The 13,564-nt window shown below is 60.5% G+C and overlaps 2 protein-coding genes across 3 annotated transcripts in view; both read right to left on the minus strand.

Moving 5' to 3' along the window:
• The window catches only part of NCAPH (non-SMC condensin I complex subunit H), a 44,400-nt gene extending 42,084 nt beyond the window's left edge, over positions 1-2,316 (minus strand). Inside the window, exon 1 of one of the 2 annotated variants that reach the window (XM_029073357.2) lies at positions 2,298-2,315. Coding sequence is in view for 1 of the 2 variants with exons in the window: in XM_029073358.2 (XP_028929191.1) it covers positions 2,298-2,316 (19 nt within the window). In the remaining variant the exon portion in view is untranslated. Of the gene's footprint in view, positions 1-2,297 lie in introns of both variants that reach the window. The other variant, XM_029073358.2, reaches the window with a different exon arrangement.
• Positions 2,317-4,287: 1,971 nt separating this feature from the next.
• On the minus strand, positions 4,288-7,024 carry ITPRIPL1 (ITPRIP like 1). The gene is given in 4 exon segments (XM_029073749.1): positions 4,288-4,476; positions 4,478-4,702; positions 4,777-4,905; positions 6,575-7,024. Coding segments are annotated over 4 exon segments (993 nt in total).
• Positions 7,025-13,564: the final 6,540 nt, after the last annotated feature.

A 13,564-nucleotide genomic window follows, 5' to 3' on the forward strand; every position in this document is an offset into this window, starting at 1 on the left:
GCAGAGCGCTGTTCTAAGCGCTGGGGGAGATACAGGCACGTGAAGCTCACAGTTAATCCCCATTTTACAGATGAGGCCGGAGAAGTGAAGTGACTCGGCCACAGTCACACCGCTGAGAAGGGGCAGAGCCGGGATTCGAACCCATGACCTCTGACTCCCAAGCCCGAGCTCTTTCCACTGAGCCACGCCGCTTCTCTAGGTACCTGGGAGCCCGTGGTGGGGCAGGGATTGTCTCTCTCTGTGGCCGAATTGTCCATTCCAAGCGCTCAGTCCAGTGCTCTGCTCATAGTAAGCGCTCAATAAATGCTATTGAATGAATGAACGACCCTGGGTAAGTCACTTCGCTTCTCGGGGCCTCGATTAACCTCAGCTGTAAAATGGGGGTTAAGAACGGGAGCCCCAGGTGGGGCAGGGACCGCGTCCACCTGGATCGCTCGTACCTGCCCCGGCGATTTGGAACAGCGCTGGGCACGGAGTGAGCGCTTAACAAGCGTGGCTCAGTGGAAAGAGCCCGGGCTTGGGAGTCGGAGCTCATGGGTTCGAATCCCGGCTCTGCCACGCGTCAGCTGTGTGACTGTGGGCAAGTCACTTCACTGGGCCTCGGTGACCTCATCTGTCAAATGGGGATCAAGACTGTGAGCCTCACGTGGGACAATCCGATATACTCTGTCTCTCCCCCCAGCGCTTAGAACGGTGCGCGGCACATAGTAAGCGCTTAACAAATGCCGACATTATTACTCTCTGGGCCTCAGTTCCCTCATCTGTAAAATGGGGCTTAAGACTGTGAGCCAAGCGGGTCAACCTGATGACCCTGTATCTCCCCCAGCGCTTAGAACGGTGCTCGGCACACAGTAAGCGCTCAACAAATACCGACATTATTCTTCTCTGGGCCTCAGTGACCTCATCCGCAAAATGGGGATGAAGACCGGGAGCCTCACGTGCGACCACCTGATATACTCTGTATCTCCCCCAGCGCTTAGAAGAGTGCTCTGCACATAGTAAGCGCTTAAATACCGCCATTATCATCAAGTACAATAATTATGTACGCTAATTATTACATAATCAGTAATTACGACGAGGAATTGAGGAGAGGTAGTAAGGGCGTAGTACGGTTGCGGGCGGGGGACGTACCCGGCTCAGTGGAAAGAGCACAGGCTTGGGAGTCAGAGGTCGTGGGTTCGAATCCCGCCTCTGCCACGTGTCCGCTGCGTGACTGTGGACAAGTCCCTTCACTTCTCTGTGCCTCAGGGGAGACGGACGGACAAGGACGATGGCAATAAATAGAATCATAGGGGAAGAACATCTCATGAAAACAATAGCAAATGAATAGAATCAAGGGGAAGAACATCTCATGAAAACAATAGCAAATGAATAGAATCAAGGTGATGTACATCTCATTACAACAAATAGGGTAATGAAGATATAACCCTGTATCTCCTCCAGCGCTTAGAACGGTGCTCGGCACAGAGTAAGCGCTTAACAAATAATAATAATGTTGGTATTTACTGAGCGCTTACTGTGTGCCGAGCACCGCTCTAAGCGCTGGAGGAGATAGCGGGTCGTCCCACGTGAGGCTCACAGTGAATCCCCATTTTCCCGATGAGGGCACTGAGGCCCAGAGACGTGAAGTGACTCGCCCCCAGCCACACAGCCGACCAGGGGCAGAGGCGGGATTCGAACCCATGACCTCTGACGCCCAAGCCTGCGCTCTTTCCAGGGAGCCACGCCGCTTCCAATCACGTCGGTGTGTGTTAAGCGCTTACTATGTGCAGAGCGCTGCGCCAAGCGCTGGGGGAGCTGCGGGGGGGATGAGGTTGTCCCACGTGAGGCCCACAGTCTTCACCCCCATTTTACAGGTGAGGAAACCGAGGCCCAGGGAAGTGTCCCTATCTGTCGCCGATCTGTCCATTCCAAGCGCTTAAGGCCAGTGCTCGGCCCAGAGCAAGCGCTCGATAAATACGATTGAAGTGACCGGCCCACCGTCCCACAGCTGACAAGGGGCGGAGATGGGATTCGAACCCGTGACCCCCGGCTCCCAAGCCCGGGCTCTTTCCACCGAGCCCCGCTGCTTCTCGACGACCAACGCTGTTACTTTTCCCCGACGGTCCGCGCCTCGTTAGCGCTCCCTCAAGCCGAGCGCTGATTGGTGGAAAGGCGGAGGGGGGAGGCGGACGGCGGCCCCTGATTGGCTGAGGGAGGCGCCCCCCGCCTCCCTCCCTCCCTCCCCCGCTCCGCGGCGCGTCCCCACCTTGCCCTACACGATCTGCCCTGCCCGATCCGGCCGGCCGCTCACTCACCGGGCCGCGGGGGTCCCATCTTGTCGGCGGGGCCGGTGGCGCGGTGGGGGGGGGGTGGGAGGGGACCGGGGGGGGGGGGCGGGCGCGCGCGCCGGGGCTTTCGCTCCCCGACCAATAGTTCAAATCTCGCGCGCGCGCGTGACGTCCTAAGGCCCGGCAACGGCTCCGGCGGGGCGCGTGCGCGAGCGCGCGAAGGGCGGGGGGGGGGGGGCTTCCCGCCGGCGGCAGGGGCGGGCGCGAGGGGCGGGCGCGAGGGGCGGGCGCGAGGGGCGGGCGCGAGGGGCGGGCGCGAGGGGCGGGCGCGAGGGGCGGGCGCGAGGGGCGGGCGCGAGGGGCGGGCGCGAGGGGCGGGCGCGAGGCCCCTCCCCCCGCCCCTCTGAGGGACGGCATCCGCCCGTCTGTTAAGCGCCCTGGTTGGGCCGCACACTGCCCCATCCCCGTTTGAGAACGGTGCCTCGGCCCAGAGTTAAGCGCTTAACCGATGCCAACACTCTTTTGCGGATTCGTAATGATAATAATAATGTTGGCATCGGTTAAGCGCTTTACTCTGGGCCGAGGCACCGTTCTAAGCGCCGGGGTGGACGCAGGGGAATCAGGTGGCCCCACCTGGGGCTCACGGTCTTCATCCCCCTTTGACAGATGAGGGAACTGAGGCCCAGAGCAGTGAAGTGACTCGCCCACAGTCCCACAGCTGACAAGTGGCCGAGCCGGGATTCGAACTCATGACCTCGCACTCCAAAGCCCTTGCTCTTTCCACTGAGCCACGCTGCTTCTCTTAATAATAATAATAATAATAACGTTGGTAGTTGCTAAGCGCTTACTATGTGCAAAGCACTGTCCTAAGAGACACAGGGGAATCAGGTTGTCCCACCATGGGGCTCACGGTCTTCATCCCCCTTTTGCAGATGAGGGAACTGAGGCCCAGAGAAGTGAAGTGACTCGCCCACAGTCACACAGCTGACAAGTGGCAGAGCTGGGATTCGAACTCACGACCTCTGACTCCAGAGCCCCGGCTCTTTCCAGTGAGCCGCGCTGCTTCTCTGTATCATATTTGTGTTCGCCCGTACGCACGGCTATTTATTTTGATACCCGTCATCCCCGTTCGAGGGTGGGCTCCTTGTGCCATTTCTTTATTTTGTATTTCCCAAACCCAGGCTCCTCCCTGGGGATTCAGTAAAGTACTGATAACTGATCCCTCTATCTAGTCCGGCCCTCCCGGAGAAGCAGCGCGGCTCAGTGGAAAGAGGTCATGGGTTCGAATCCCGGCTCCGCCCCTTGGCAGCCGGGTGACTGAGGGCGAGTCACTTCGCTTCTCCGGGCCTCAGTGCCCTCATCTGGAAAATGGGGACTAGGACTGTGAGCCCCACGTGGGACGACCTGATTCGCCGGGGTCCGCCCCAGCGCTCGGAACGGCGCTCCGCACAGAGTAAGCGCTTAACGAATACCAACATTATTATTATCACTGTGCACCCAGCGCACACTGAGTTGAGGGCTCTGCACGCAGCAGGCAACCCCACACTCCACAAAATCGCAAAATCCTCTAGACCGCGAGCTCCTTGTCGGCAGGAAATGTGTCTCACCAACTCCGTTATACTGTAGCGATAATACTAATGATAATAACTGTGGCATTTGTGGAACGCTTCCTACACGCCGGGCGCGGTACTAGGCACTGGGGCGGCTACAAGCGAATCAGGTTGGACCCAGTCCCTGTCCCACACGGGGCTCGCAGTTTCGATTCCCATTTTAAAGATGAGGCAACTGAGGCACGGAGAAGTGAAGCGACGTGCCCGGGCCGTGCAGCAGACGGGTGGCGGAGCCGGCGTTGGAACTGTAAGCCCGTCAAAGGGCAGGGACTGTTTCTGTGTTATCAATGTGTCCATTCCGAGCGCGTAGTACGGTGCTCGGCACACAGTGAGCGCTCAGTAAATACTACCGAATCGAAGGAACCCATGACCTGATTCCCAGGCCCGTGCTCTACTTTCCCAAACGCTTAGTGCCCACCCGCCGCCGCACCAGGCACAGCACGTCCCCCCGGCGCCTTCCGGCGCTCGCACGGGCACTCGGGGCCCACGGCGATCCGGCCGGAGCGCGGCCGGGCCGGCGGCGGGGGCGGCGGCTCCGGGAGGAAGGCCTCGCCCCGCGGGGGCGGCACGGGCACCAGGACCCGCAGCTCCGGGGGGGTCCCGCGGCGGGCCCCGCCGCTCGAAGGCCGGCCCCAGCCCCAGGCAGTCCTCCAGCCGCAGGAGCTCCCGCCGGCGGCTCAGGGCCCGGCAGCTCTCCAGCAGGTCGTCCACGAAGCTCTCCGCGAACTCGCAGGTGGCGGGCCCTACCCGGGGGGAGGCCTCGAGGCAGCGCTCCAGGAAGCCGTCGTCCGGGGCCCCCGGCCCCTCCTCCTCCTCCTCCTCCGTCTCCCCCCCCCCGGGGCCGCCGCCTCGGCCTCCCCTCCCCGGCCGTCGTCCTCCCGGTCGTCCTCGTCGCCGCTGCCGGGGTCGGAGGAGGCTCCGTGCCGCAGGTTCTGCCGCAGGACTTCGAAGAGGAGGAAGAGGCCCAGGACGCCCAGGTTCGCCAGGTTGCTGAGGATCCAGCCGGAGACCCTCCCGCCGCCCCCCTTCCCGGGCGGCCCCGCGGCGGGCGGGGCCGGCCCCCGCCGCTCCTCGTCCCGGCGTCGCTCCTCGAACTCCCGCTCCAGCCGCCTCATCTCCCGGTGGCCCAGCTTCTTTCATTCATTCATTCATTCAATAGTATTTATCGAGCGCTTACTATGTGCAGAGCACTGTACTAAGCGCTTGGGATGAACAAGTCGGCAACAGATAGAGACGGTCCCTGCCGTTCGACGGGCTTACGGTCTAATCGGGGGAGACGGACGGACGAGAACGATGGCACTAAACAGCGTCGAGGGGAAGAACATCTCGTAAAAACCGACGGCGACTAAATAGATTCGAGGCGATGTACAATTCATTAACAAAATAAATAGGGTAACGAAAATATAGACAGTTGAGCGGACGAGTACGGTGCCGTGGGGATGGGAAGGGAGAGGGGGAGGAGCAGAGGGAAAAGGGGAAAATGAGGCTTTAGCTGCGGAGAGGTAAAGGGGGGATGGCAGAGGGAGTAGAGGGGGAAGAGGAGCTCAGTCTGGGAAGGCCTCTTGGAGGAGGTGATTTTTAAGTAAGGTTTTGAAGAGGGAAAGAGAATCAGTTTGGCGGAGGTGAGGAGGGAGGGCGTTCCGGGACCGCGGGAGGACGCGACCCGGGGGTCGACGGCGGGATGGGCGAGACCGAGGGACGGCGAGGAGGTGGGCGGCGGAGGAGCAGAGCGTGCGGGGTGGGCGGTAGAAAGAGAGAAGGGAGGAGAGGTAGGAAGGGGCGAGGTGATGGAGAGCCTTGAAGCCTAGAGTGAGGAGTTTTTGTTTGGAGCGGAGGTCGATAGGCAACCACTGGAGTTGTTTAAGAAGGGGAGTGACATGCCCAGATCGTTTCTGCGGGAAGATGAGCCGGGCAGCGGAGTGAAGAATAGACCGGAGTGGGGCGAGAGAGGAGGAAGGGAGGTCAGAGAGAAGGCTGACACGGTAGTCTAGCCGGGATATAACGAGAGCCCGTAACAGTAAGGTAGCCGTCTGGGTGGAGAGGAAAGGGCGGATCTCGGCGATATCGTAGAGGTGAAACCGGCAGGTCTCGGTAACGGATAGGATGTGTGGGGTGAACGAGAGGGACGAGTCAAGGATGACACCGAGATTGCGGGCCCGCGGGACGGGAAGGACGGTCGTGCCATCCACGGTGATAGAGAAGTCTGGGAGAGGACCGGGTCTGGGAGGGAAGATGAGGAGCTCAGTCTCGCTCACGTTGAGTTTTAGGTGGCGGGCCGACATCCAGGTGGAGACGTCCCGGAGGCGGGAGGAGATGCGAGCCCGAAGGGAGGGGGAGAGGACAGGGGCGGAGATGTAGATCTGCGTGTCATCTGCGTAGAGATGGTAGTCGAAGCCGTGAGAGCGGATGAGTTCACCGAGGGAGTGTAAATGGAGAACAGAAGAGGGCCGAGAACTGACCCTTGAGGAACTCCAACAGTTAAAGGATGGGAGGGGGAGGACGCTCCGGCGTAGGAGACCGAGAATGACCGGCCAGAGAGGTGAGAGGAGAACCGGGAGAGGACGGAGTCCGTGAAGCCGAGGTGAGATGAGGTATGGAGGAGGAGGGGATGGTCGACAGTGTCAAAGGCAGCAGAGAGGTCGAGGAGGATCAGAATGGAGTAGGAGCCATCGGATTTGGCAAGAAGGAGGTCACGGGTGACCTTAGAGAGAGCTTCTCCAGCCGGCGGCTCCGGGCCAGGGTGGCCGGGTCCGTCCGGTCGCTGACCATCAGGGGACGTTGGACGACGGACATCACGGCCAGGAACAGGAGGCCCGACAGAGCCACGGAGGTCGCCTGCATCTGCGGCGGCGGCAGAGGGGGGGCGGGGGCGGCGGTCGGGGCGGCGCCGACCCCGGGGGGCCCCCGCGGCCCTCCCCCCCGACCGGGCGGGCCGGGGGCCCGACGTGCGAGGCGGGGAGGGCCGGCGGGGAGCCGGGGCGGGGCGGGCCGCCGATCCCCCACCCCGGCGTTTCCCCGCGACGGCCCGGACCGGGCGGCGCGGCCCGGCTCCTCCGCCTCCGGCCCGCCGGGCGACCCGGGGCGACCGGGACGGGGGCCGAGGGGACCGGCGGGTCGAAAGGAGACGGGGGGGGACGGGGGCATCGGGGAAGAACGGCGGGACGCGAGGGCCGGGCCCACCGAAAGGACGACGCCTTCCGCCTTCCGGGCGGTCGGCCGCCTCTGAGCGCCGAAGGCCCGCCCGAGTCCCGGGGTCGCCGACCGAGGCGCCCGGGGTGGGGGGGGACCGGCCCCGGCGGGGGAGGGCGAGGAGGGTGGGGGGAAGGGACTCGACTCGACGGGCCGGTCCTCTCCCGCGGGCCTGGGGCTCCCCCGTGTCCCCGTCCCCCGCCCGCACTGTGACCTCACCAGGGCCCTCCGACCCCACCCGGGCCACCGGGCCCCCGGGACGACGGCGGGGCCGTTCCTCCGATCGTATCCTCCGAGCGCTTACTGGGCGCGGGGCGCCGGACCGAGCGCTCGGAAGGGACAGTCCGGTAACGGGGACCGTCCCGGCCCCGTGTCCGTCTCCCCCGATTAGACCGGCGGGGTCCGTCTCTCTCGGTTGCCGATCCGTCCCTTCCGAGCGCTCGGTCCGGCGCTCTGCACGGGGTAAGCGCTCAAAAAGTACTGGTGAATGAATGAATGAATGAATCCATTCATTCGCTCACTCCTTCCCAAGCGCCTCCTCGATTCCATTTATCGCTACCGGTTTTTCTGTCCGTCCGTCTCCCCCGATGGGACCGCGAGCCCGTCAGCGGGCGGGGACGGTCCCTATCCGTTGCCGATTTGTCCGTTCCGAGCGCTTAGTACGTAGCAAGCGCTCAAGGGAAGCGGAAAGAGCCCGGGCTCGGGAGTCGGAGGTCGTGGGTTCGACTCCCGGCTCCGCCACTCGTCAGCTGTGGGGCGGTGGGCGAGTCCCTTCACTACTCTGGGCCTCGGTGACCTCATCTGGAAAATGGGGATGAAGCCTGTGAGCCCCACGTGGGACCGCCTGAGGCCCCCGGATCTCCCCCAGCGCTTGGAGCGGCGCTGGGCACAGAGTAAGCGCTTAACAAATACCACCATTATTATTATTATTATTATTATTATTATTGTTAATAAATGCTATGGAACGAATGAATGATCCGTGGCCCCGAGCGCCTGGCCCGGCGGTCCGCCCGCCGCGAGCGCCGGAGCAACGGCACGGAGGGCAGGAGGCAGGCAAAGCCTCCCGCCGGTGGGGGGCTCCGCCGCCCCCGGGCCGTCGGGGGTGTCTCACCGTCCGGGCTTCGGGGCTGGGGGCTCCCGTCCGACCGCAGCCTCCGGCCCGTCTCGGAACACCTGGCCCTTCCAGCTCGGGGCCCCCGAGCCCCGGCCGCCCCGGCCCCGCCCCACACGGCCTCTGATAGGCTGCCGGGCCCCAAGCCCCGCCCCACCCGACTCTGATTGGTCGCCGTCCCAACCAGCCCCGCCCGCCCCTCGCTTTCCCTAAGCCCCACCCACCCCTTCCCTAAGCCCCGCCCACCTCGGGCAGGCGACCGGCCTTTCCGGCCCCGCCCACCCGCCTCTGATTGGCCTCCACCCGAACCAGGCCCGCCCATCTCCTTCCCTAACCCCGCCCACACCCTAACCAGCCCCGCCCCTTCTCTAAGACCCGCCCACACGCCTCTGATTGGTCGCCCCCTAGCCAGCCCCGCCCACCCCTTCCCTTCCCCCTTTCAAGAGCCCCGCCCACCGTCCCTGATTGGCCCCAACCAGCCCCTCCCCCTTCCCTAAGCCCCGCCCATCGGCGACGGGCCTTCCACGCCCCGCCCTCCCTCCTCTGATTGGCCGCCCCTAACCAGCCCCGCCCACCCGCCTCCGATTGGTCTCCATCCCAACAAGCCCCGCCCACATCCCCAAGCCCCGCCCGCCCGGATGCAAAGGAGACCGTGAGGTCGGCGGGGCCCCGGGCCCCGATAATAATAATAATATTCATTCATTCATTCCTTCCTTCCTTCATTCATTCAATAGTATTTATGGAGCGCTTACTCTGTGCCGAGCACTGGACTAAGCGCTTGGAATGGACAATTCGGCAACAGAGAGAGACAGATTGCCATTGTTCTCGTCTGTCCGTCTCCCCCGATTGGACTGTGCGCCCGTCAAAAGGCAGGGACTGTCTCTCTCTGTTGCCGAATTGTCCATTCCAAGCGCTTCCAAGCGCTTAGTCCAGTGCCCGGCACAGAGTAAGCGCTCCATAAATACTATTGAATGGATGAATGACAGTCCCTGCCCTTTGACGGGCGCACAGTCTAATCGGGGGAGACGGACAGACGAGAACGATAGCAATGAATAGAATCGAGATGTTGGTATTTGGTAAGCGCTTACTCTGTGCCGAGCACCGTTCTAAGCGCTGGGGGAGATAGAGGGTTGTTAAAAACAGCATTCTGAGCATAGCAGCTCTTGATCTAAATGACTCTGTTTTTGTCTCGGGAAGTCCCCCATCTCTGGTGGGATGTATATCACATCTGCAAATTCCAAATTCCGGGGGACGGGAGATTGCTTCTTACCCAAAACAGATAAGGCCTGCTTGAAGAGTCTCTCTTGTCACTGAAGAGAACACACCTGTCCGAGTTCTTTTGTGATTGGCTACTTCTCCTATACGTTGCAAATAAAGGCACAGCCAAACAGGAGAGGGGGGGGGCCGTTGTGTCGCTCGTACCTCTCCGGAGGTGAACGGGCACTCGGTCACCTTCCTCCCTTTTCTGATCTGTCCAACACTGTCTTGGATCACCACCTTGCGTCACCACCTTGGGTTCGAATCCTCACTGCCTTTTAGTTCCATTCCCTTTTCCGGTACAGGGTCGTCAGGTTGTCCCACGTGAGGCTCACAGTCTTCATCCCCCTTTTACAGATGAGGTACCTGAGGCCCAGAGAGGTGAAGAATAATGTTGGTACTTGTTAAGAACTTACTGTGTGCAGAGCACTGTTCTAAGCGCTCGGGGGAGAGACCGGGTCATCGGGTCGTCCCGCGTGGGGCTCACAGTTAATCCCCATTTTCCAGATGAGGGAACTGAGGCCCAGAGAAGTGAAGTGACTCGCCCACGGTCACACAGCTGCCAAGGGGCAGAGCCGGGATCCGAGGGGAACTAAAGACTAACCGCTGCGGCTGCACCGTAGTGGCCACTGGCCCCTTGATAGACGCAGGCCCGGGGGCCCGGTGGGGCCCAGCCCGGCCACTAGGGGCCGCTGCGGGGCCGAGGCCCCCCCATTCATTCATTCATTCATTCATTCATTCGTATTTATTGAGCGCTTACTATGTGCAGAGCACTGGACTAAGCGCTCGGAACGGACGATTCGGCAACAGATAGAGACCGTCCCTGCCCAGTGACGGGCTCACAGTCGAATCGGGGGAGACAGACAAAAACGGTAGCAATAAATAGAATCAAGAGGACGGACATGTCATTAACAAAATAAATAGGGTGATAAGAATATATACAAATGAGCAGATGAGCGCCGTGCTGAAGGGAGGGAGGAGCAGAGGGAAAGAGGGGAAAAGGGGGCTTAACTGAGGGGAGGTGAAGGGGGGTAGAGGGGGAGCAGAGGGAGCAGAGGGAAAAGGGGAAGCTCAGTCGGGGAAGGCCTCTCGGAGGAGGTGAGCTCTCAGTAGGGTTTTGAAGAGGGGAAGAGAATCAGTCTGGCGGAGGTGAGGAGGGAGGGCGTTCCGGGACCGCGGGAGGACGTGGCCCCGGGGGTCGACGGCGGGATGGGCGAGAACGGGGGACGGTGAGGAGGCGGGCGGCGGAGGAGCGGAGCGCGCGGGGTGGGCTGCAGAAGGAGAGAAGGGAGGTGAGGTAGGAGGGGGCGAGGTGATGGAGAGACTCGAAGCCTAGAGTGAGAAGCTTTTGTTTCGTGCGGAGGTGGACGGGCAACCACTGGAGGTGTTTAAGAAGGGGAGTGACGGGCCCAGAGCGCTTCTGCAGGAAGATGAGCCGGGCGGCGCGGTGAAGAATAGACCGGAGCGGGGCGAGAGAGGAGGAAGGGAGATCGGAGAGAAGGCTGACACAGTAATCTAGCCGGGATATCACGAGAGCCCGTAGCAGTAAGGTAGCCGTTGGGGTGGAGGGGAAAGGGCGGATCTTGGCGACACTGTAAAGGTGAGACCGGCAGGTCTTGGTGACGGATCGGATGTGTGGGGTGAATGAGAGAGCATATAATAACGTTGGTGTTTGTTAAGCGCTTACTGTGTGCCGAGCACCGCTCTAAGCGCTGGGGGAGATGCAGGGTGATCGGGTCGTCCCACGTGAGGCTCACAGCATATAGGCAATCCAGTAGCCGGGAGCTCCTAGGGGAAGTGAGGGCTTAATCAGGGAAGGCCTCTTGAAGGAGTTGTGATTTTAGGAGGGCTTGGAAGGGGAGGACAGTTGAAAACAGCAGCATCCTCCCCACCTCTGAAACTGGAAATCAGTTTCCCGTCCCAGTCGATGACATTACTAACCTCCCCGTCCCTGAAGCCCGCAACCTGTTCTCCCTGATGCCTCTCCGTCTTCCGACACTCACATTTGGTCCGTTGGTACCTCTTGCTTTTTCTTTCACGGCATTTCCAGGATCTGCGCCTTCTCCTCCAGGTACACGGTCACCAACTCCGGTCCAGGCGCCGGACACCAGCCTCCTCACCGGTCTTCCCGCCTCCGGTCTCTTCCCTCCCCAGTCCAGGCTCCACTCTTCTTGCCAGGGTCGTTTTTCTCGGACGTCGTTCGGCGCGTGTCTCCCGATTCGCAAAACCCTCCAGAGGCTGCCCATTCCTCTGCACATCAAGAAGAAACACGACACCGATTGCTCGGATTTAATCGATCGCTTTTCTCCCCGTTATTTATCCCCCTTTCTCCAGGTTCGGTTCTGGGTCCCCTTCTGTTCTCCATCTACACCCGCTCCCTTGGAGAACTCGTTCACTCCCGTGGCTTCAACTACCATCTTCGATCATTCAATCGATGGTATTTATTGAGTGCTCCCTGCGTGAAGAGCACCGTACTGAGCGGTTGGGAGAATACAAGATAACAGAGTCGGTAGACATGTTCCCTGCCCAGCATGAGCTTACAGTCCAGAGGGGCAGACCAGCATTAATATAAATAAATCACAGATATGTACCCAAGTGCCGTGGGGCCGGAGTGGGGGTGAATAAGGGGAGCCAAATCAGGGCGACGCAGAAGGCCGGGGGAGAAAAGGAAATAAGGGCTCCTCGGGGAGTCGCGTGCTCTGCGCCCAGTAAGCGCTCAATAAACACGATCGAATGAATGGATGGATGAACGAATGACTGAAGAATTATCTTTCCCCGGCCGCATCTCCATCTCCAGCCCTGACCTCTCTCCTTCTCTGCGGTCTCACGAAGCTTCTTACCTTCGGGACGTCTCTACCTGGACGTCCTGCCGACACCTCGCCCTTAAGATGTCTAAAACAGAACGCCTTCTCTTCCCACCAAACCCTGTCCTCCTTGCCACTTTCCCATCCCCGTAGACAATGCCTCTATCCTCCCGACCTTCCAAGGTAACCTCGACATTATCCTTAATTCACATTTCTCTCTTACAACCCACATATTCAATCCGTCACCCTGTCCCGTTGGTTCTACCCCCATGACGTAACTAAGATCTGCCATTTCCTCTCCATCCAAACTGCCTCCCATCCTGCCTTGACTACTGCATCAGCCTCCTCGCTGACCTCCCTTCCTCCTGTTTCTCCCAACTTGGGTCCACGCTTCACTCTACTGTTCGGGTCATTATTATAAAAACATTTTCAGTCCACATCTCCCCAGTCCGCAAAACCCTTCAGAGGTTGCCTATCCACCCCCACGTCAAACAGATACTCTTTACCAGAGGCTATGCACCACTTGTACTCGTCCTATCCCGACCGGATTACCGCATCAGCCTCCTTTCTGATCTCCCAGCCTCCCGTCTCTCCCCGCTTCGGTCTATACTTCACTCCGCTGCCCGGATTATCTTTCTACAGAAACACTCTGGGCATGTCACCCCCTTCTCAACAATCTCCGCTGGTTGCCTATCAACCTTCGAATGGGCAAAAACTCCTCACTGTTGGCTTCAAAGCTCCCCATCCCCTGGCCCCCTCCTACCTCACCTCCCTTCTCTCCTTCTCCGGCCCAGCCGGCACGCTCCGCTCCTCTGCCGCTCACCTCCTCAGGGGTCGTCGACTCCTGGCCCACGTCGTCCCGCTGTCCTGGAATGCCCTCCCTCCTCACAGCTGCCAAACTAGCACGCTTCCCCCTTTCAAAGCCCTACTGAGAAATCACCTCCTCCAGGAGGCCTTCCCAGACTGAGCCCTCCCTTTCCCTCCGCTCCTCCTCCCCTCCCCATGGCCCCGTCTCCTCCCTCCGCTCTACCCCCCCCCTTCCCCTCCCCACAGCACTTGTGTATATACGTACACATTTATTATTCCGCTTATTTTATCGATATATCTATAATTTACTTAAGTATATTGAGGCTATTGATGCCTGTCTAGTTGTTTTGTTTTGTTGTCTGTCTCCCCCCTTCTAGACTGTGAGCCCGTTGTTGGGTAGGGACTTTTTCTGTTGCCCAACTGTGCTCTCCAAGCGCTTAGTACAGTGCCGTGCACACAATAAGCGCTCGATAATTACGATTGAATGAATGAACGAATGATTTCCTATTACTTCAC

Source organism: Ornithorhynchus anatinus, chromosome 10 (assembly GCF_004115215.2).
Source record: "Ornithorhynchus anatinus isolate Pmale09 chromosome 10, mOrnAna1.pri.v4, whole genome shotgun sequence".
Taxonomy (NCBI): Eukaryota; Metazoa; Chordata; class Mammalia; order Monotremata; family Ornithorhynchidae; genus Ornithorhynchus; species Ornithorhynchus anatinus.